At 38.1% G+C, this 25000-nt stretch overlaps 1 protein-coding gene across 8 annotated transcripts in view; it reads left to right on the plus strand.

Moving 5' to 3' along the window:
- Nucleotides 1–25000, plus strand: part of foxp1b (forkhead box P1b) — a 498341-nt gene that overhangs the window by 360347 nt on the left and 112994 nt on the right. For 5 of the 8 annotated variants that reach the window (XM_062045954.1, XM_062045963.1, XM_062045971.1 and 2 more), the window contains 3 exons: nucleotides 4461–4598; nucleotides 4710–4799; nucleotides 20565–20715. In XM_062045954.1, the coding sequence (XP_061901938.1) occupies nucleotides 4461–4598; nucleotides 4710–4799; nucleotides 20565–20715 (379 nt within the window). The remainder of the gene's footprint in view (nucleotides 1–4460; nucleotides 4599–4709; nucleotides 4800–20564; nucleotides 20716–25000) is intronic. The other 3 variants (XM_062045979.1, XM_062045996.1, XM_062045987.1) reach the window with 3 other exon arrangements.

The following is a 25000-nucleotide window of genomic DNA, read 5'->3' on the forward strand; positions in this document are numbered from 1 at the left end:
TAGGTGTATAGAGGCCCTTTTCCAGCAACTATCACTCCAGTGTTCTAATGGTACAATGTGTTTGCTCATTGGCTCAGAAGGCTAATTGATTATTAGAAAACCCTTGTGCAATCATGTTCACACATCTGAAAACAGTTTAGCTTGTTACAAAAGCTACAAAACTGACCTTCCTTTGAGCAGATTGAGTTTCTGGAGCATCACATTTGTGGGGTCAATTAAACGCTCAAAATGGCCAGAAAAAGAGAACTTTCATCTGAAACTCGACAGTCTATTCTTGTTCTTAGAATTGAAGGCTATTCGACAAAATTGTTTGGGTGACCCCAAACTTTTGAACGGTAGTGTATATATAAAGTTGGATCAGGAAAAAACACAGAGACTATTTCATCCCTACAAGCCTGTTTCTCAGGTTTCTCTGCTCTGTGAAACAGGCTTGTAGGGATGAAATAGCCTCTGTGTTTTTTCCTGACCTAACGTATATTCCGCTCTACCCCTGTATTGAGCACTGTATAACGGATAAACCACAGAAACCTTGACTATATATATATATTTATATATATATATATATATATTTTTTTTTTTTTTTTTTTTTTTTTATCAATTAAGAATAGTTACAAACAAGAATTGTGGTTCATTTGAAAATCTTTTTTTTTGGACACCCCTAATAATCGGTATCGGCCCTAAAAAAACAAACATATTGGTCAATCTCTAATCCAAATTCAAAAGTGTGATTAATCTGATTCAAAAACCGAATCATTTGACAGTGCTAGTATTTACATAATCAAGTTAGTCAACCCAAAGTCGATCTCTCCATGTGTAATAATTCACAGTGAAAGACCTAAAACTCGACTTCCAAAATCTCTGCAAAATGAATTAATACTTACAAATAAATGAATACTCTTCTCCGTCCTTACCAGTGTTGGCATTGTTTCCAAGGATGGACAGTTGGTGCAAAGCATGCTGGGAGTTGTGGGGTCATGGTTGGTGTGGATGCATGCTTCTATTCAAAGGAGACGTACGACACATTTAAAAGTTAAAGTTAAAGTACCACTGATAGTCACACACACACTAGGTGTGGTGAAATTACCCTCTGCTTTTGACCCATGCCCTTGTTCCACCCCCTGGGAGGTGAGGGGAGCAGTGAGCAGCAGCGGTGGCCGCGCTCGGGAATCATTTTGGTGATTTAACCCCCAATTCCAACCCCTTGATGCTGATGCATTTACTGTATTCAGGTGCACAGTTTCATGTGGACCACGTGACCTGTAGGATAGTCCATATTTTTCACTTGCACTGTACACCCGAATAATTAAGCAGAACTCAAAAAAATGTGAGGCAATCAGTTGCCACATATTTTTTTTTGAGTTCATAAACTCAAATATTTGAGTATATCAGATTGTAAATATTTGGAGTTTATGTGAAATGTACTTTTAAGTTATAATTGAATTAAACTTACCAATTAAGCCAACTCAAAAATGTTCCTCCTCATGGCTGCTGCCTGAAGATGAAGTGCACGGAAATGCTACAAAATAAAAGCACTTCCTCTGTGTGTGTGTGCGTGCGCGTGCATGTAATAATTTATATATACATACACACAGAGTATAATAACAATACATATCTATAATGCGATTGATTCATTCTTCTTTTGTTCTTGATTTGATTTAATGATGTGTTCTTTCAAAATAAGACAAAATGATGTTTAATCCACTGAGTTTTTAGTAACTGTGTGTTTCATTATTTTAAATCGCCGTGACATAATCTGCAAACAAGTTAATATTATTTAAAAATAACAAGTTTAGTCAACTTAAAAAGAAGGACAATGTTACTCACACTCAACATGTTTAAGTAAGTACAACTTTTAACAACTTTTCAAGTTTACACTACTTATTCTAGTTAATTATTTTGAGCATTCTGGTTTACATTATTTTGAGCATTCAGACTTTAGTCATGTTTGGGTTTTCACTAAACATGACTAAAGTCAGAATTTGAAAATTTTTCAGCGGGGTGGTGGATATTTAAATGGTTAACCCCAATTCTTGATACTTTGCACTGGCTCCCTGTTCATTTTAGAATTGATTTTTAAAATCTTGCTGTTTGCTTTGAAAGCTTTGCATGGACTGGCACCTCATTATATCTCGGACCTCATCCAAATCTGAGGTCTGAGAGCCAGCTCCAGCTCGTGGTGCCCAAGACGAGACTTAAAACCAGGGTAGACAGGGGCCTTCTCTGTAAGTTCTGGAACACTCTGCCCCTCCATGTTCCAACTGCTCCCACAGTGGAGTGTTTAAGACCCACTTTTGTTCTCTGGATTTTAGCACTGCGTGAGTTGTGTGGTCCTCTGTGTTTTTAAATTGTGATTTCTATTTATTATTTTAATTGGTTTTACCTAGAGATGTCCGATAATGGCTTTTTTGCCGATATCCGACATTCCGATATTGTCCAACTCTTAATTAGCGATACCGATATATACAGTCATGGAATTAACACATTATTATGCAGAATTTTGTTGTGATGCCCCGCTGGATGCATTAAACAATGTAACAAGGTTTTCCAAAATAAATCAACTCAAGTTATGGGGGAAAAAAATGCCAACATGGCACTGCCATATTTATTATTGAAGTCACAAAGTGCATTATTTTTTTTAACATGCCTCAAAACAGCAGCTTAGAATTTGGGACATGCTCTCCCTGAGAGAGCATGAGGAGGTTGAGGTGGGGGGTAGGGAGTAGCGGGGGGTGTATATTGTAGCGTCCCGGAAGAGTTAGTGCTGCATGGGGTTCTGGGTATTTGTTCTGTTGTGTTTATGTTGTGTTACGGTGCGGATGTTCTCCCGAAATGTGTTTGTCATTCTTGTTTGGTGTGGGTTCACAGTGTGGCACATATTTGTAACCGTGTTAAAGTTGTTTATACGCCCACCCTCAGTGTGACCTGTATGGCTGTTGACCAAGTATGCCTTCCATTCACTTGTGTGTGTGTGAAAAGCCGTAGATATTATGTGACTGGGCCGGCACGCAAAGGCAGTGCCTTTACGGTTTATTGGCGCTTTATACTTCTCCAAAAGTCATACATTTTACTTTTTGAAACCAATACCGATAATTTTGAAACTGATACCAATAATTTCCGATATTACATTTTAAAGCATTTATCGGCCGATAATATCGGCAGTCCGATATTATCGGACATCCCTAGTTTTACCCTTTAAAATCATTTTTAATCATATTTATTTTTATATTGGTTTTATATTTATTTATTTTTTATTTTTTATTTTTGTTCACTCGGTTGTAGCTGAGATAGGCTCCAGCGCCCCCGCGACCCCTAAGGGAATAAGCGGTAGACAATGGATGGATGGATTGGTGGAGCTAAGGATAATATTTGAATATTGTTTTTATTATTGTTGTGCAGCACTTTGGAAAAATGTTTGTTGTTTAAATGTGCTATACAAATAAAGTGGATTGATCGATTGATTGATTGATTATATTTCATGGTAAATTCTAATTTTAGGAAGTGGGCAATCAATGTTATTTTTCCAGTCAAGGCTGTTTAAAATAACCCTTTCAATTGTACTCATTAAATATGCTAAATGTATTTTATTGTGCATTTACCCATTTTATTCCCGCCGACGCGGGTTTAGGGAGTAGCGGGGGGGGGGGGGGGGGTGTATATTGTAGCGTCCCGGAAGAGTTAGTGCTGCAAGGGGTTCTGGGTATTTGTTCTGTTGTGTTTATGTTGTGTTACGGTGCGGATGTTCTCCCGAAATGTGTTTGTCATTCTTGTTTGGTGTGGGTTCACAGTGTGGCGCATATTTGTAACAGTGTTGAAGTTGTTTATACGTCCACCCTCAGTGTGACCTGTATGGCTGTTGACCAAGTATGCCTTGCATTCACTTGTGTCTGTGTGTGAAAAGCCGTAGATATTATGTGATTGGGCCGGCACGCAAAGGCAGTGCCTTTAAGGTTTATTGGCGCTCTGTACTTCTCCCTACGTGCGTGTACACAGCAGCGTTTTTAAAAAGTCATACATTTTACTTCTTGAAACCGATACCGATAATTTCCGATATTACATTTTAATCATATTTATTTTTATATTGTTTTTATATTGGTTTTTATATTTATTTATTTATTTTTCTTCAGTCATTAGTGGAGCTAAGGATAATATTTGAATATTGTTTTTAATATTGTTGTGCAGCCCTTTTGGAAACATTTTTGTTGTTTAAATGTGCTATACAAATAAAGTGGATTAATTGATTGATTATATTTCATGGTGAAGTCTAATTTTAGGAAGTGGGCAATCAATGTTATTTTTCCAGTCAAGGCTGTTTAAAATAACCTTTTCAGTTGTACTCATTAAATGTATTTTTATTGTGCATTTACCCATTTTATTCCCCGGCCGACGCAAATGCATCAATTCCTGGTCGATGGTTTTTATGCGTTGCACTGATTATGTCCCTGCCCCCTTTTTGTGCACAGGTTCCAGTGTCAGTGGCTATGATGACACCTCAAGTGATAACTCCTCAGCAGATGCAGCAGATCCTCCAGCAGCAAGTCCTGAGCCCTCAGCAGCTCCAGGTTCTTCTCCAGCAGCAGCAAGCCCTCATGTTACAGCAGGTATAGCCAGCCACGCGTTCCCTTTGAACCGCTACGCTCCTCCTTGCTTAGAGCTTGAAGAGTCTGGCCCTAAACCCCTTGAGTTAAAGGCTCTCCTCGCCTTCTTTGTAGCAGCAACTTCAGGATTTCTACAAGAAGCAGCAGGAACAGCTCCACCTCCAGCTCCTCCAGCAGCATGCAGGCAGCAAGCAGAGTAAAGAGGTAGGCCAAGTAACATCCCTTTCTCCCCTTTGGACGGACACCGTTTTCCCACCTTTAAAATGATCAGTGGTTAAAGTTGGGAGAATTGAGTGCACCCAGGCTAATAATGAATAATTAATGTTTAGTTTTTTGGGGGGGGTTTTGGGACTGTTACGGCCAAAAATGTTGTTGCGGCAAAGGTTCCGATGTTTCAAGGCTTATTTGTTTCTTACATCACATATGCTGTGATTTTATTATGACTTTGTAATCATTGTTTTTGTTAACCTAACTAACACTAATCCAAAACAATTAAAATAAATTGAACTTTTTTGAACATTGACATTATTTCAACGGCCCCTCAGGGCCAAGGATCTCAACGGCCTTTTTTATTTTTTATTTTTTTATTTTATTTATTTTTATTTTTATTTTTTTATTAATAATTCCAACAAAATAATACACAATAATACAATTCCAATTCCAAAACCAAACCCAGCAACATTTAGAATGGCAATCAACAGAGCAATTGAGAAGACACACAAACATGACACAAAACAATCCAAAAGTAGTCAAACAAAAATGAATAACATCAACAACAGTATCAATATTAATAATAATTCCAACATAGCACTGATTAGAAATCCCTCATTCCGGCCTTTTTTGAGATGCCTGCGTTTGAAGAAGTTTTTTTCCCAAAAAATGAGGTGTTTGCAATAAAATTGCAGGAGAAAGTCAAAGTTGCAATACATTGTTGTGATTGTTGCGCTGTAATTATCCTCGAGAATTTTGCTGAAGAATAAGTGATTAATGAACAAATATAAACAAAATATAAAAAAAAAAAAGAAAAGCATCTTACTAACACAGCTCATAAAAATGTGCAAAACAGTCTTCATTCGGCCACAACAAAGTAAATATGAATCTCAACCTTCACTTGAGAAAAAAATAATTTTTCCAACTTTTACCTTGTTTACTTTTTTGACAGCTCCTTAATGTTTCGCAATGAATCAGAAACATAAAATACAGATAAAATGCGCTTAAAGGCGAAGTTTGGGGTCAGACTGTTTTGTACATTACCCATCATGCCTTGTAGTGATATTCGATGGGTTTAGTTAAGACATTTGTTTGTGTGTTTTTATGACGTTCATTGGGCATGTTGGTTTGTGTCGCACATGTGTGTCGAGTTATGTTGTTTTTGACTTGATATGTTGGTTATTTTATTCACACCATGGCTAAAAAAGGTTGTTTGGATTGCGACATATAAATATATGCTTAGACACTGAAAAAGTAATACTACACGTCCGTTTACCTTCTGTTCATTCTATATCCAATTCTTAAATGTAAGTCAAAAATCTCAATTAGGGCGGATTTTCAATTTTTATTATATACCGGTACTTACTTATCAGTTAATTTATATCACAGGTGTCAAACTCAAGGCCAGCGAGCCAGATCTGGCCCTCCACGTCATTTTAGATGTCTCACAAAAGCCTGGAAATACTCTGTGTTGATAAAATACCTTATATTATCTTTCTTTACTTTCTTATTTTCTTACTAAAGGTATTAGATTTTTTTTTTCTAATTTGACAGGGAAGAAAAATAGTGTCCAATATTGCAACAAATATTATATCATCTAACTCGTTTGGTCAAAATCCAAATAAATACTGAAATATCTGCTAAACTTATGATTTTGAAGCAAGTTATCCATCTAATTGTACACTATAAAAATGACGAATAGATTTTACTGTAAACCAATGCTTGTTTTTTTTACAGAAAAATTCTGCCGACTGAGCTGTCAGTTATTTTTTTTTTTTTTTACTGTAAAACCCACGGTTGATGATTTTATGGCACCACATTTTATTATGGTAAAAATCTGACAGCTTAGTTGCCAAAATAATATTAAACAGTGGTATTGTGTTTTATTGTGAAAAAAATAAAAAATAATACAAAATAAAAAAACATATATTTTACAGTAAAAGTCTGGCAACTAAGCTGCCAGTTATTTACTGTAGATTTTTTTTTTCTCTTTACGTAAAACATTTTTTTAATATTTAAATTCATGGGCAAATTCATTAATTATTCACTGTTACAAGCGGCCCTCTAATGGCAGCCATGACTGCGGTGTGGCCCTCAATGAAAACAAGTTTGACACCCCTAAATTTATATGATTGAAGTGTTTAAATTACTACCGTATTTTCGAATTATAAACTGCACTGGTATAGACTGTCAACTCTTACGGTGATGTCTGCCCAGTTGCTCGGTCGTTGTCAGTCGCAAAACAAGCCTCCACCAGGGGGCAGTGTAGCATACCCAGATGTAAAACCTCTTTTGCACAATCAGCCTTTTCATATAAAGCCATAAAGGAATGGAACGACCTCACAACAAACTTGAAAAGTCTAACAGATGACTCTTCATTCACAATTGAAGTTAAAAAGTGGCTTTGGAGCAATCAAAGCTGCTCACACGGTCACTAAGATGGGCATTATGTTTGACACATCAACCTAATGTGTATTATATTTATCCAGGAGAGCATTTTTATTGTAAATTATGAGGTGTGTGTGTTAAAATCATGGTTGTTTTTACAAATGATGACAGATGTGAACAAAAGCATGTATTGTCTTTGTGTGATGATGTAAATGAGGTGTGGTTGTATTGTATATTAAGTATGTGTCCATGAAAGGGCATTTTATGACTTTTTTCTTAATACTTGTGTATGATTTTGTGGTCATAATTTTATTGCATGATTTTTGTATCCCTTTAATTTAGGTAGCCAGGGACTGCAGATGGAAATGAGCTATTTAGCTATAATCTGGTACAGAACATATCTGTCTTTGAGCTTAATGTTTCTGTACATTGTCCCTTCAAATAAAGACTAAACAAAAAAACAAGAACCTTACTCTCGTATTACGTCATCACAGAAGTCTCGCAGGATTAGGGCGGCCATATTTTGTAGCAGATCTCCAATCAACCGATTCATGACTTTTCCAACCAGACATCGACCGATCCATACTAGATATACCGTAATTTCCGGACTATAAGCCGCACCTGACTATAAGCCGCACCAGCTAAATTTAGGGGAAAATACAGATTGCTCCATATATAAGCCGCACCCGACTATAAGCCGCAGGGTTTTGATGTGTAATTAGCGTAGTATATAGGGGTTCCTGCTACCACGGAGGGGATTGTCGGGACAGAGATGACTGTTTGGGAACGCAAAGCGTCCCATTTATTAACTATAAATCTTTCAATCATTCAATCAAACTTTCACATCTTTGACATGGCGAACAGCATTCGTGCAGAGTACAAATAATACAACGGTGCAAAGTAATACAAAGTGCTCGCATGTACGTTATCAAAATAACCAGCCTACCGGTATATGAAAAGTCAGTCTTCAATCATTGTGTCATTGTCTTCCTCCTGCGTACTAAAACCACCGAAATCCTCTTCGTCGGTGTCGGAGAAGAACAGGCTGTATATAAGCCGCACCCTTGTATAAGCCGCAGGGACCAGAACGAGGGGAAAAAGTAGCGGCTTATAGTCCGGAAATTACGGTAGATCGATCCAGAGGCTCGGGAAAAGATGTATCCATATCTCTAAAGTTAAAATCGGTTTCCGCTTTAATTGTTACACAATGCACCCGCGAATATTAAATCTAAAGTGTGGTTAACATTTGGATTTTTTTTTTTTCTTTTTAAAAAAATGGTCATTTGGATAAAAGTATGGCCATTCATAACGTTTGGAAAGCAGCGATTTTAATTGTCCGGCCCGCATGTGCACAGATTGTCCTCCTAAAATGAGATTGACACCCCTTGCCTTAACCCTTGTGTGGTGTTTGGGTCTGTTGGACCCGTTTTCATTTTTTATTAAAAGAAAAATTATACAATTAATTAATTTTTCAAACTGAGACTCACTGACTTTGGCTCATTTTCTGTGAAGAACTTATATCAGAATACATATTTAATGAATGACCACACACCATACACCCCCCCTACACATTTATATTACATATAAGATGTCCGGGTCCACTGGACCCGGGGCTAATAGAAGTGTGGAAATTGATGTTCTGTGTACCACACACACACACACACACACAGCAGGCCTAGACAGGAGGAGGACAGAGTGTAGGTACACAGAACATCTGAGGGTCAAATGTGCGAGAAAATGAGAGCAGACAGTGTTGACAAACAATGTTGCAACCTTGTGTGGGAACCGCGAGTGCAGAAACACAAAAGAAGAATCCCTGTGGGATGCAGAAACTGGCAGAGAAATGAACAGGGATAAGGCAAACATCTGTTCAGTATTTTAACATAAAAGTGTTTGATTGTGAGGCATTAAAAGCCGCAAAATGCAACGGGTCCATCAGACCCAGAAACGCTGGCTGAGTAACAACAATATGAACATTACACAAGGGTTAATCCAATCCATTTTTGCTTAATCCATTCCATAATTTAGCCGTTAGCGAAGAAAAAGCCATAGATTAGCAGCACCTTTGTATAAACCGCAGGGTTCAAAGCTTGGGGGGAAAAGTAGGGGCTTATCGTCCGGAAAATACGGTCGTCTGATCAACAAATTTCCTAAAACTAGGCTTTTTCTTTTCTTTTATTTTTTTACATAATTGTACATGTTTTGAATATTTTAAGTACCCATTTGGTACTAGCATCGTTTAAAAATGTAAACGATAGCCATCCCCGCTCCTGAGAGTCTGGCGTAGGACATCATGAAAGGCAAGACCGAGGCGCACATAAATCTGAGAGGCTTTTCTTGGTAATTAACATGGAAATGGCGGCGGATGAGAAGGCATGTAATTGTGAGATATCAGTGCGGCGAGCGCTCCCAGCTTTGTCTGCGTTAAGGTTTTTTTTTAAATTTCTCCCCCTATTTTTTCCTCCCCCCCCCCCCCCCCCCTTCTACAGCAGGGCATGCTTGCAGAGCAGCGGCTTAATGCGTGCTAATGATTGGCGGATACAAGCATCGCCGCGGACAAAGCAAATTATTGTGCGGTCAGAAGAAGTTCAAAGACAATCTGGGAATTTTCACCCGTGTCCCCGTCGAGTTGTGCGCCGGGCGAGTTTTGCAAAGCCCCGGCGTTAAAAAAGACAAAAAACAGGCACATCCAACGCTCACATGCTGTCAAAGCTCCCCCCCCCCCTCGGCTTCAAAGTCGAAGCTCCTTAATTAATGAACTGCGGGCTTCAGTTTGGACAAGTTGCGGCGCGATTCCCCCATAAATCAACGTGACAGCGCGAGCTCCTCGGCCTCAGATAGGGCCTGTCACTAAAGTCGCATCTGATGTAAACACAAGAGGAGCGAGTGAGACAAAAAGAAAAGGGGGAGGCGGGCGGGCAAAGGAGGGCCAATTGATCAGTTGAATGGAGCATGAGAATGGAAGAAAAAATAACTTTTTGAAGCGTATTATGTATGATCACAGGAAATAGACACGGCCCCGTGAGGCTTTTCCCTCTTCCCCGCGTTTCTGGGAGCCATCAAAAGACAGAAAAAGAATTACGCCGTGACTCCCCAACGGCTGTCAGACAATAACCCCCCGTCGTTGCTTTGTGCCCCCTTTTTTTTTATTCTTTTTTTTATTTTAAAGACGTCGAAATGTGTTGTTTTTTTTTTTTCCAAAGATCTTTAACGTTATATTTGAAGTGCGACAATAAAGGCCTGCCAGCGCCGCTCTTTATCATTTGTCAGGGACTATATTTTCCTCTCCCTCGTGCCACTTCTTGTTAACCTCTTATTTGCTCTTTTTTTTGTGTCTGCGCGCTGAGAGTGCGCAGGAGCGAAGAGTTAAATTAATTTGCCATACTCAGTGTTTCTTTCTTTCAGAAAAAGCCACCCTCTATTTATTAAGAAATGTGATGAAAGGATTGGTTTTTCCTGTGAAGCAACGCCCCCGTAGCACAATTATCTTTGTCTCAGACTGTCAGTGAGGAGCGAACTACTCAAGGAACTTTTTCTCACACCAACGGAAAGGAGAAGTCCGCCTCGTTCCGTTCATCACGGGAAATCGCAGTCCGTCCACATCCCAGAATTATTGCCGTGTAGTGTTGTCCCGATACCGATATTTTGATACCAAAATGTATTTTGATACTTTTCGATACTTTTCTAAAGAAAGGGGACCACAAAAAATTGCATTATTGGCTTTATTCTAACAAAAAAAATCTTAGGGTACATTAAACATATGTTTCTTATTGCATGTTTGCCCTTAAATAAAATAGTGAACATACAAGACAACTTGTCTTTTAGTAGAGATGTCCGATAAATGCTTTAAAATGTAATATCGAAAATGAAAAGTAAAATTTATGACTTTTTAAAACACTGCTGAGTACACGGACGTAGGGAGAAGTACAGAGCGCCAATAAACCTTAAAGGCACTGCCTTTGCGTGCCGGCCCAGTCACATAATATCTACGGCTTTTCACACACACACAAGTAAATGCAAGGCATACTTGGTCAACAGCCATACAGGTCACACTGAGGGTGACCGTATAAACAACTTTAACACTGTTACAAATATGCGCCACACTGTGAACCCACACCAAACAAGAATGACAAACACATTTCGGGAGAACATCCGCACCGTAACACAACATAAACACAACAGAACAAATACCCAGAACCCCTTTGCAGCATTAACTCATCCGGGTCGCTACAGGAAGAGCATGTCCCAAATTCCAAGCTGCTGTTTTGAGGCATGTTAAAAAAAATAATGCACTTTGTGACTTCAATAATAAATATGGCAGTGCCATGTTGGCACTTGTTTTTCATAACTTGAGTTGATTTATTTTGGAAAACCTTGTTACATTGTTTAATGCATCCAGCGGGGCATCACAACAAAATTAGGCATAATAATGTGTTAATTCCACGACTGTATATATCGGTATCGGTTGATATCGGAATCGGTAATTAAGAGTTGGAGAATATCGGATATCGGCAAAAAATCCATTATCGGACATCTCTGTCTTTTATTAGTAAGTAAGCAAACAAAGGCTCATCATTTAGCTACTGACGTATGAAGCCGCACCGCTTGATGGATTGTACTGTGCTTCAACATACGAGTATTATTATGGTGTGTGTATAAGGCGTTTTGTTTCGCAATATTATGCAAAAGCTACTTTCCTTACCTTCTGGTACCTACTGATCTGTATTTGGGATCTGCATGAATCCTGAAAAATTGCACGCGTCCGCCTTAGTAGTCCGTAAGCTTCTTCCTTTTCTCTATCTTCTTGTTATGGGACATTCATCCTCCGCTGTTGCCATTTCTAATATAAAGTAGTGTAAAGTTCTTACTTATATCTGTCAGTAAACTCGCCATGAAAGCGCTAAAACATACCGGTGTAGTGAGTTTACATTATTCACCCAAGGAACTTTAGTTATTAGACAGTTCCGGTCGGACACTTTTTCACGGGACACATTTCCGGCGGATGAGGAGATGCTGCTCTGTTATTGATTGAAGTAAAGTCTGAATGTCATTAAAACAGTTAGCTCCATCTTTTGACACTTCTTCCACTCCCGTCCTTGCACGCTACACCGCTACAACAAAGATGACGGGGAGAAGACGCTGCCAAAGGTGAGCCACGTAAATAAGACCGCCCACAAAACGGCGCATCCTGAAGCGACTGTCAGAAAGCGGCTTGAAGATGATCTGTAAAACATAATCAATGCAACATTTTGACCAAATAACCACCATTACATGTTATGTAGAGCACAAGGAAGTGTTTTACATTTAGAAAAAAAATAAATAAATATGACTCCTTTAATGCGCCCTATAATTCGGTGCGCCTTATATATGAAAAACAATCGAAAATAGACCATTCATCGGCAGTGCGCCTTATGGTCCGGAAAATACGGTACTAAATGTAATATTTTCATTGTGACAGACAGAAATACATGTATTGCATGCTATTGCGTATATTTTAAACTGTATTATCTAATAATGCCACAAATATATTACTATCATTCATTTCAAACTTTTTTAAAACTAAAACAAAATAAATATCTGCTTGAGTTGTATCACAGCAAGTTATTCATCAAATTGTACACTGTAGAAATGACAATAGATTTTACAGGGACAAAAAAAACTATAGTCCCGTTTTTCCATTTACAGTAATATGCTGTAAAAACTAGAGATGTCCGATAATGGCTTTTTTGCCGGTATCCGATATTCCGATATTTTCCAACTCTTAATTACTGATTCCGATATCAACCGATACCGATACATACAGTCGTGGAATTAACACATCATTATGCCTAATTTTGTTGTGATGCCCGCTGGATGCATTAAACAATGTAACAAGGTTTTCCAAAATAAATCAACTCAAGTTATGGAAAAAAAATGCCAAAATGGCACTGCCATATTTATTATTGAAGTCACAAAGTGCATTGTTTTTTTAACATGCCTCAAAACAGCAGCTTGGAATTTGGGACATGCTCTCCCTGAGAGAGCATGAGGAGGTGGAGGGGGGAGGGGTTGAGGTGGGAGGAGGGGGTAGCGGGGGGTGTATATTGTAGCGTCCCGGAAGAGTTAGTGCTGCAGGGGTTCTGGGTATTTGTTCTGTTGTGTTTATGTTGTGTTACGGTGCGGATGTTCTCCCGAAATGTGTTTGTCATTCTTGTCTGGTGTGGGTTCACAGTGTGGCGCATATTTGTAACAGTGTTAAAGTTGTTTATACGTCCACCCTCAGTGTGACCTGTATGGCTGTTGACCAAGTAAGCGTTGCATTCACTTTTGTGTGTGTGAAAAGCCGTAGATATTATGTGATTGGGCCGGCACGCAAAGGCAGTACACGGACGTAGGTCTCCCTACGTCCGTGTACACAGCGGCGTTTTAAAAAGTCATACATTTTACTTTTTGAAACCAATACCGATCATTTTGAAACCGATACCGATCATTTTGAAACCGATACCGATAATTTCCAATATTACATTTTAAAGCATTTATTGGCCGATAATATCGGCTGTCCGATATTATCGGACATCCCTAGTAAAAACCATTGTAAATTTTACGGTGAAGTTTGTTTGTTTTTTTACTGATTTTTTTGTGTTTTTTTTTACAGTGTATGTAATACAAATATAATAATCAAATGCACAGCAATTAATTTTGTATTATCATGAAGTGAATTCCTATATATTTATATTCATGAATCATATACGGTTACAAGCACCCCTTTTAGGGCAGCCTCAGTGTAACCGTGTTGGACACCCCCGTGCTACACCTTTTTCATACGTTTGTTTTGCCCGGCTTTTTCCTGACCTGACTGCTGCCCCGCCGCCGAGACACTTTTTGAGTGCACTCAGTCGTGGGAAGTAAACAAAGTGTGATGTATCCTGTGTTAGCTAAATGGGCGCGGCACACAGCTTGGCACAGCTTTTATTGCCCCCCTCTCCCCCTCTCACCCCTCTCCCCATTCACACTCACCCTGTCACTGGCTATGTACACCCATGCATGTTTGTTGTATCGATTGCAAAAGACGGATCGTTTCCTGATCCAGGTCGTCTTGAAACTCGGAGTCAAAAGAAGCAAAGGGATTTTTTGTTATTTAGGAAAATAGCAACTTTGACTAATTTCTTCATATTTATTATTCAAACATCTTTAGGGCTGCAGCTAACAATTGTTTTGTTGTATATTCAAATAATCCCTATGTGTCAATGTCAAGGCCCGCGAATGAATGAATGATATTTGATTACCATTAGAACCGGCCCGCAGGCCACAGCCGCCTGCTGCTGTTTTGCACGCACCAAGACTCCATCAGTCATATTCCATAGTTTTAAAATTTTAAGTTGTAAATCATTTTAATTTGAAAATAACGATTTTGCACATCGATAGTAGTTTTGTAGATTCATTTGAATATTGCATCCCACGGCAACGGGCAGTCAAAAAAGTCCTCCCATTTTCCATATGTGGTGTATGGGGCAGCCTTCAGAGATTTATTTATTAAATAAAAATTATATATTTTTCTATTTATTTTAGTTCCTTTTTGCCAACTAGAATTCCTTATTGGAGGTTTACAAACTAATCATTTAGTAGTTCCATAATTAATGATTTGTTTCCATCTTTTCCCAACTACTCCAGTTAGTTGATTTAATGAAAAGCTTGAACAAACATCACCATACTTAGTTCTAAATTCATCAAAAATATACATATATTACTTCTATTTAGAAAGAAAAACTAACGTAAATTCCGGATTATAAGCCACTGTTTTTTCCCACACTTTAAACCCTGCGGCCTACAAAACTGTGTGGCTAATTACAGGGATTTTTCTTCGATAATGGCTATAATGTTTTGAATTTTCAACTAATAGTTTTCAACAGATACTGAAAAGGTGTGTTATTGTTTGTTCTATGGCGCTCTCTTTTGGACGTGTTCGCTCACTGCAGGTGCTGCGTAGTGAACAGCTACAGTGTTTTCTTTAAACCGGAAGTACAAGTGCCATCCCGTCTTCTACTCGTCCATAGCATTTCTACTCGCATGGATTATTCATTTGTCATTTCAAGCAACGTTTGTAAGTTTGATAATATAATCAAAACTATTCATATACTTACTAAACCGTACCATCTTCCAACATTTAGTGGGTGCACCCTACAGTCCGTAAAATACGGTAAACTGTGTAACCTCATATTAAGTAAAAGACAATAAATAAAATACTCAACTGAACCAAAATACTTTCTAAGTATGACAAATTGAGTGGAAATGTATTTGACAATTTAACACATACGTATTTGTAAAGGCATTAATTGGAAAATAAGTGTTTGGAGGTTGAGGTGGGCGGGGTTGAGGTGGGGGGGGTAGGGGCTTGCGGGGGGTGTATATTGTAGCGGCCCGGAAGAGTTAGTGCTGCAAGGGGTTCTGGGTATTTGTTCTGTTGTGTTTATGTTGTGTTATGGTGCGGATGTTCTCCCGAAATGTGTTTGTCATTCTTGTTTGGTGTGGGTTCACAGTGTGACGCATATTTGTAACAGTGTTAAAGTTGTTTATACGGGCACCCTCAGTGTGACCTGTATGGCTGTTGACCAAGTATGCTTTGCATTGACTTGTGTGTGTGAAAAGCCGTAGATGTTATGTGATTGGGCCGGCACGCAAAGGCAGTGCCTTTAAGGTTTATTGGCGCTCTGTACTTCTCCCTATGTCCGTGTACCACTCCGTACAGCGGCGTTTTAAAAAGTCATACATTTTACTTTTTGAAACCGATACCGATAATTTCAGATATTACATTTTAAAGCATTTATCGGCCGATAATATCGGCAGTCTGATATTATCGGACATCTGTAGTCGATACTACAATGGTTATGTCAATATTTTTTATTATCACAAAATATTTTATTTTTTTTATTGTTCATCAACCCAGGAAATACGTCCGTGGACACAGGAGAACTTTAATAGTGAATATTGGTATGAGGACAACCCTACATGGCGGACTCATACAAAGATACTAGGAAAACATTAGTATGTATGGCAAACTATGTCCAAATTATAAATGTCGGATTTGTATAATATGAAAATATTGTATTTCTATATTTTTTTTAACAGTCCTTGTGTGCACGTAGTGTTTGAACACAGCTTGTTGTGGCTGCAAGGCGAGCAGCAGAGCGGCGTGACTTGCAAGGGTGGTTATTAGGCGCTTTGATTTCGTCACCAGTTATTTGCTGAATTATGAATGGCTTTAATTAAATTGCCCTGGCCTCCTCATTATGAATGATTAACCAGGTTGTTTGTCATTTCCTTCCTGACTCCTCATTACTTAAAGAGACACGGTGTACTCCACCTGTGTCGGGTGCAAAAAAAAACCCCAACACTACTAGCAAACATTTATGGAGGATATACCGTCTTTATGCAGTCTCCAATTACTTTATTTTTATGAATGCTTTTACATTGAGCTCAACCCTCAACCCTCACTCTGACCGTCCAATTTTGTTGATTAAATCCATTTCCACAGTGGCACCTCGTTGCTTAGTCCTCAGTACTCCAAAAGGTCAGACAAAGACCACATGGTACAAAAACTAAAATACGTTCCCCAATAAAATGAAGAAAAAAAACACATTTAAGAGAGAATAATTATGGTTTTACATGCAGAAGGAATTATGATACACATATAAATGACAAATAAAATGCCAAAAATAACATTTACCATCACCTGTATTGAAGAGTGTTGTTGGGCATAAGCTCCTTTGTACATTACTACTTAGTCTGCAACGATTAGTCGACATAACCGACATTGTCGATTCTAAAAATGTGTCCGCAAAGATCTTTAATTGTTGACTTGGTGCTAAGTAAGCTGTTAATTGATTGACTGCCGGGAACGTTCACGTTTTTACCCTTTTAAATGTGCTGCTAAATAACCAGTACTGAAAAAATATATTTCTTGCACTGAATGTCATGCTTTAATTTTGTTTTATGTTTTTTTTTCTACTGTGATCACAATTACTTTTCCACTTTGCATCAGGCCATCTTAGATGAGCTCGGGCTCAGCGAAGCATTTCCGGGTGTTGTTGATAAATGGCTTTGGCTTTGCAAAGTAGAATGAAGTAAAATCATTAGTTTCTCAGTAACGTGTTTATTTTGTTATAATTTAATTTACATTAATAGGTTTTTAAAATGTGCGATATTCATTAGACTCGTCGAAAAAATTATTGCTGACGAGTCGGCTATTAGTTGCCTTATTAGCTACAAGTTATTTGTTTTAGTTGAACAGTGTTGCTTACCTTCTTTATAATGTGCTGGCACTTGCAACTTTTGTTTGCTCCATGGTGGATTATTTTGCAGGAATAAAACTTGGGTATCTTCCGCGCGATGATCGGTCGTACGATAACCAAGATGGTATGTTTGGACTGCCAGGAACGTTCACGTTTACCCTTTTAAAAGTGCTTTCTAAATAACCCTAACAGTGCTGAATAAAAATACTTATTGCACTGAATGTCATGCTTTAATTTTTTTTTTTTTTTTTTACTGTGATCAAAATTACTTTTCCACTTTGCATCAGGCCGTCTTAGATGAGCTCAGGCCCAGTGAAGCATTTTCGGGTGTTGTTGATAAATGGCTTTGGTGTTGCAAAGTAGAATGAAAAATGTGTTTATTTTGTTCTAATTTAATTTACAATAATAGGTTTTATACTTTGCTACTTGGTCTGCAACGATTAGTCGACATAACCGACATTGTCGATTCTAAAAATGTGTCAACAAAGATCTATAATTGTCGACTTGACGCTAAATAAGATGTTAATTGATTGGCTGCCAGGAACATTCACGTTTACCCTTTTAAAATTGCTGCTAAATAACCCTAATAGTACTGAATAAAAATACTTTTCGGGCCCAGCGAAGCATTTCTGGGTGTTGTTGATAAATGGCTTTGGCTTTGCAAAGTAGAATGAAGTAAAACCATTAGTTTCTCAGTAATGTGTTTATGTTGTTATAATTTAATTTACAATAATAGGTTTTAAAAATGTGCGATATTTGTTAGACTCGTCGACTCATCGAAAAAATTATTTTTTAGTTCAACAGTGTTGCTTACCTTCTTTAAAAAATGCTGGCAATTGCAACTTTTTTTTTTGCTCCACAGTGGATTATTTTGCATTAAAAAAAAAAAGCATCACGCAGGTGGGATTCTTTGTTAGGGCACCCGATTCCAAAGAATAAAACTTGGGAATCTTCCGCCTTGCTTTCTAAATAACCCCAACAGTACTGAATAAAAATACTTCTTGCACTGAATGTCATACTTGAATTTTGTTTTGTGTTTTTTTTTACTGTGATCAAAATTACTTTTTCATCTTATCTTTTTATCTTAGATGAGCTCGGGCCCAGCGAAGCATTTCCGGGTGTTGTTGATGAATGGCTTTGGCTTTGCAAAGTAAAATGAAAAATGTGTTTATTTTGTTATAATTTAATTTACATAATAAGTTTTAAAAATGTGCATTATTCTGTAGACTCCTCGACTCATCGAAATAATTATTGCTGACGAGTCGACTATTAGTTGCCTTATTAGCTACAAGTTGTTTTTTTTTAGTTCAACAGTGTTGCTCACCTTCTTTAAAAAATGCTGGCAATTGCAACTTTTTTTTGCTCCATGGTGGATTATTTTACATTAAAAAAAAAAGCATGGGACTCTTTGTTAGGGCACCCGATTCCGAGGAATAAAACTTGGGAATCTTCCGCGCGATGATCGGTCGTACGATAACCAAGATGGTGTGACTGCCAGGAACTTTCACGTTTAAACCCTAACAGTGCTGAATAAAAATACTTCTTGCACTGAATGTCATACTTTAATTTTGTTTTGTGTTTTTTTCACTGTGATTAAAATTTACTTTTTCATCTTATCTTTTTATCTTTTTATCTAAGCATTTCCGGGTGTTGTTGATAAATGGCTGTGGTTTTGCAAAGTGGAATGAAAAATGTGTTTATTTTGTTATAATTTAATTTATAATAATAGGTTTTAAAAATGTGCATTATTCTGTAGACTCGTCGACACATCGGAAAAATTATTGCTGACGAGTCGGCTATTAGTTGCCTTATTAGCTACAAGTTCTTTTTTTTGTTGCTTACCTTCTTGAAAAAGTGCTGACAATTGCAACTTTTTTTTGCTCCATGGTGGATTATTTTGCATTAAAAAAAAAGCATTGAGCACGTTCCGAGGAATAAAACTTGGGAATCTTCGGCGCGATGATCGGTCGTACGATAACCAAGATGGTGTGACTGCCAGGAACTTTCACGTTTAAACCCTAACAGTGCTGAATAAAAATACTTCTTGCACTGAATGTCATACTTTAATTTTGTTTTGTGTTTTTTTTACTGTGATTAAAATTTACTTTTTCATCTTATCTTTTTATCTTAGATGAGCCCGGGCCCAGCAAAGCATTTCCGGGTGTTGTTGATAAATGGCTGTGGTTTTGCAAAGTGGAATGAAAAATGTGTTTATTTTGTTACAATTTAATTTATAATAATAGGTTTTAAAAATGTGCATTATTCTGTAGACTCGTCGACACATCGGAAAAATTATTGCTGACGAGTCGGCTATTAGTTGCCTTATTAGCTACAAGTTCTTTTTTTTGTTGCTTACCTTCTTGAAAAAGTGCTGACAATTGCAACTTTTTTTTGCTCCATGGTGGATTATTTTGCATGAAAAAAAAAAGCATTGAGCACGTTCCGAGGAATAAAACTTGGGAATCTTCCGCGCGATGATCGGTCGTACGATAACCAAGATGGTGTGACTGCCAGGAACTTTCACGTTTAAACCCTAACAGTGCTGAATAAAAATACTTCTTGCACTGAATGTCATACTTTAATTTTGTTTTGTGTTTTTTTCACTGTGATTAAAATGTACTTTTTCATCTTATCTTTTTATCTTAGATGAGCCCGGGCCCAGCAAAGCATTTCCGGGTGTTGTTGATAAATGGCTGTGGTTTTGCAAAGTGGAATGAAAAATGTGTTTATTTTGTTATAATTTAATTTATAATAATAGGTTTTAAAAATGTGCATTATTCTGTAGACTCGTCGACACATCGGAAAAATTATTGCTGACGAGTCGGCTATTAGTTGCCTTATTAGCTACAAGTTCTTTTTTTTTGTTGCTTACCTTCTTGAAAAAGTGCTGACAATTGCAACTTTTTTTTGCTCCATGGTGGATTATTTTGCATGAAAAAAAAAAGCATTGAGCACGTTCCGAGGAATAAAACTTGGGAATGTTCCGTGCAATGACTGTTCGTACGATTACCAAGATGGTGTGTGAAACGGAGGTAGCACTGCTCCTACTTGTCAACGTGCGGTGACTGTGTCGCTAATAACGTACGTTTGTGCGTGTCTGCAGCAGCCGGTGTCGGCGCAGCAGTTGGCCTTCCAGCAGCAGCTTCTTCAAGTCCAGCAGGTCCAGCAGCAACATCTGCTCAACCTTCAGCGGCAAGGCCTGCTCACCATCCAGCCAGGACAACCGTCCCTGCCCCTGCACTCCCTCACTCAGGGTCAGTACTCTTTGTCATTTGTAAAAAAAAAAAAAAAGTGTGTATTCTAGTCCTCAAATGACAATAATCAGGGGCGGCTTTGCCAGGGAGGTTTAGATTCATCACTCGCAAAGTGTCAGTGAGTCTGCTTGTAAGGGAGCCAGACTCCACTGTTTGGACAGGAAGTTTGTGTCTTTATTTATTCTTCAATATTTTGTCAAGGAGTGGTCCCTTCTGTGACAAAAGACACTGTCGTAAAAAGGCTTTGCGGAACACGACGTCGGCTATTCATTCCACCCGCTAAGACAAACCGTTTTGAAATAACAAGATAAGGGTGATTAAAAACAGGAGGGTTCAGAGGTGCTTAGGTAATGGGCAAACACAAACACGTTTGTACAGTGGTGTTATTGTTTGGACTGGGTATGGAATCACTCATTCGCTCGCAGGCAATTGCCGTGGGCACGGGCGTGGAGCGCTGCGCTGTTGAGTGTGCTTTGCTGGATTGCTTTGTGTCAGATGTCTGGCAAACACACACACACCCTTTGAGCAAAGCATTATGCGGGCGATACGGGCAGATACTGTACATTTAGTCGGTTTCGCAACACACATCCTGTTGATACAGTGTCATCGTCCAAAAGAAATGGGATGCCGTGAAGCCACACCAGGTTGTAAATGTGTTTTTTTTTTTCTTGTAATCCCTATACAGTAGGGGCCGTGATTAATCATGTACACATATTTTAGACACCGTACATATTTTAGTCTCATTTGTTCACAAGTAATTATTAGGGATGTCCGATAATATCGGACCTAGAGCGCCAATAAACCTTAAAGGCACTGCCTTTGCGTGCCGGCCCAGTCACATAATATCTACGGCTTTTCACAAACACAAGTGAATGCAAAGTTGGTCAACAGCCATACAGGTCACACTGAGGGTGGCCGTATAAACAACTTCAACACCGTTACAAATATGCGCCACACTGTGAACCCACACCAAACAAGAATGACAAACACATTCCGGGAGAACATCCGCACCGTACCACAACAAAACAAATACCCAGAACCCCTTGCAGCACTAACCTCCTCATGCTCTCTCAGGGAGAGCATGTCCCAAATTCCAAGCTGCTGTTTTGAGGCATGTTAAAAAAAAAAAAAGAATGCACTTTGTGACTTCAATAATAAATATGGCAGCGCCATGTTGGCATTTTTTTTTTTTCCATGACTTGAGTTGATTTATTTTGGAAAACCTTGTTACATTGTTTAATGCAGGGATGTCCAAAGTGCGGCCCGCGGGTCATTTTTTAATGGCCCCACGGCCCATTTTAAAATACGATTAAAAAAATTAAACACATAAAAAGTGCTATGAAAGACCAAACAGGTGAAATGTAACAAGAAAATGTTGCAATGTTTACTCTAATAACACAAAGCTGCCATGCAGGCTGTTTCTTTCTTTAAATAATAATAATGAATCGAAATCAATGTTATTATGAATTATTGACCTATCCAAGGCTCCAATTACGTCACATTAAATATTCCACTTTGAGATTTTTTTTTGGGAAAGTGTTGCATATTTTTGTGTTTGCCATATAAATAATTAAGCTTTTTTTTTATTTTATTTTTTTTTAAAGAAGGGCCTAAAACGAAAAAACATAAACAACAATACAACGTATAATTGACAGATAGATCTAAACTTGATCTTGAGATTATTTTGTTAAAAGTAAACAGTAAAAAAAATGTATAATTTATTTTTTAGCATTTTAATGAGTAGGACCCTTTTGGTTCCCCAATAATTTTTGTGTGATTTGTTTTTAAGTGTCATTGCTCAAAAAATAATAATAATTTAAAATCAATGGTGTTATGAGTTATTGAGCTTTTTAAGGCTCCAATTATTATATAATCTGAAATATTCCTCTTAAAAATGTTATTGGGTGAAAATATTGCATATTTTGTGTTTTTTCCATAAAAAAACAGGGTTTTCTTTGACAAAAAGAGCATACGACTTAAATCTTTAAAAACGTTATATTGACAGATAGACCTAATGTTGATCTAGAGATAATAATACTGAATAATGACACATTTTAAACATTTTTTGGACCAAAATCCTTTGGGGTCCCCGGGATCAAGCCTGAGTGGAGGCCTTAATGTATATTTTTTATACATATATTGTATTGGTTTTTAAAATAAAAAAATATCAAAATGGCCCCAGCTTGCTTTGATTTTTCAGTGTGCGGCCCTCAGTGGAAAAAGTTGGGACACCGCTGGTTTAATGCATCCAGCGGGGCATCACAACAAAATTAGGCATAATAATGTGTTAATTCCACGACTGTATATATCGGTATCGGTTGATATCGGAATCGGTAATTAAGAGTTGGACAATATCGGAAAAAAGCCATTATCGGACATCTCTAGTAATTATACAGTACTTGCATTACATTTTGAATATGCAAAATGTGCTGATGCTATCAAAGTTGACATACAGTCGCGATCAAAAGTGTAAAGAACATAATGTCATGGCTGTCTTGAGTTTCCAATACTTTCTACAACTCTTATTTTTTTGTGATAGAGTGATTGGAGCACATACTTGTGTCACAAATAGAGATGTGCGATAATAGCTTTTTTGCCGATATCCGATATTCCGATATTGTCCAACTCTTAATTACCGATTCCGATATCAACCGATACCGATATATACAGTCGTGGAATTAACACATTATTATGCCTAATTTTGTTGTGATGCCCCGCTGGATGCATTAAACAATGTAACAAGGTTTTCCAAAATAAATCAACTCAAGTTATGGGAAAATAGCCATACTTATTATTGAAGTCACAAAGTGCATTATTTTTTTTTAACATGCCTCAAAACAGCAGCTTGGAATTTGGGACATGCTCTCCCTGAGAGAGCATGAGGAGGTTGAGGCGGGCAGGGTTGAGGTGGGGAGGGGGGTGTATATTGTAGCGTCCCGGAAGAGTTAGTGCTGCAAGGGGTTCTGGGTATTTGTTCTGTTGTGTTTATGTTGTGTTACGGTGCGGATGTTCTCCCGAAATGTGTTTGTCATTCTTGTTTGGTGTGGGTTCACAGTGTGGCGCATATTTGTAACAGTGTGAAAGTTGTTTGTACGTCCACCCTCAGTGTGACCTGTATGGCTGTTGACCAAGTATGTGTAAAGCCATAGATATTATGTGATTGGGCCGGCACGCAAAGGCAGTGCCTTTAAGGTTTATTGGCGCTCTGTACTTCTCCCTACGTCCGTGTACATAGCTGCATTATAAAAAATTATAAATTTTACTTTTTGAAACCGATACAGATAATTTTGAAACCGATACCGATAATTTCTGATATTACATTTTAAAGCATTTATCGGCCGATAATATCGGCAGTCCGATATTATCGGACATCTGTACATTTTACCATTTGCTAGTATTGCTAATGTGTGGTATTAAATGCTACATACAATGTTTTTTTAACAAAATAAAGTGGCGAGTGCACAACAACTAAACAAAATCAAGAACTGCCGTATTTTTCGGACTATATGCTGCTGCTTTTTTTTCCTACGCTTTGAACCACGCGGCCTATAAAACGGTGCGGCTGATTTATAAACTTTTCTTTGCGAAGGTCCATAATCTTCTTGTAGTCAACGAGCCTGCTTAGTGGCCTTGTGGTTAGAGTGTCCGCCCTGAGATCGGGAGGCCGCGAGTTCAAACCCCGGCCGAGTCATAACAAAGACTATAAAAATGGCACCCATTACCTCTCTGCTTGGCACGCAAAGGCAGTGCCTTTAAGGTTTATTGGCGCTCTGTACTTCTCTCTACGTCTGTGTACACGGCGGCGTTTGAAAAAGTCATACATTTTACTTTTTGAAACCGATAGTTTTGAAACCGATACCGATAATTTCCGATATTACATTTTAAAGCATTTATCGGCCGCTAATATCGGCAGTCAGATATTATCGGACATCTCTAGTCACAAAAAACATTCCTGAAGTTTGGTTCTTTTATGAATTTATTATGGGTCTACTGAAAATGTGGCCAAATCTGCTGGGTGAAAAGTATACATACAGCAATGTTAATATTTGGTTACATGTCCCTTGGCAAGTTTCACTGCAATAAGGCACTTTTGGTAGCCATCCACAAGCTTCTGGTTGAATTTTTGACCACTCCTCTTGACGAAATTGGTGCAGCTCAGCTAAATCTGTTGATTTTCTGACATGGACTTGTTTCTTCAGCATTGTCCACACGTTTAAGTCAGGACTTTAGGAAGGCCATTCTAAAACCTTAATTCTAGCCTGATTTAGCCATTCCTTTACCACTT

This window comes from Entelurus aequoreus, linkage group LG01 (assembly GCF_033978785.1).
Source record: "Entelurus aequoreus isolate RoL-2023_Sb linkage group LG01, RoL_Eaeq_v1.1, whole genome shotgun sequence".
NCBI classification, from domain to species: Eukaryota; Metazoa; Chordata; class Actinopteri; order Syngnathiformes; family Syngnathidae; genus Entelurus; species Entelurus aequoreus.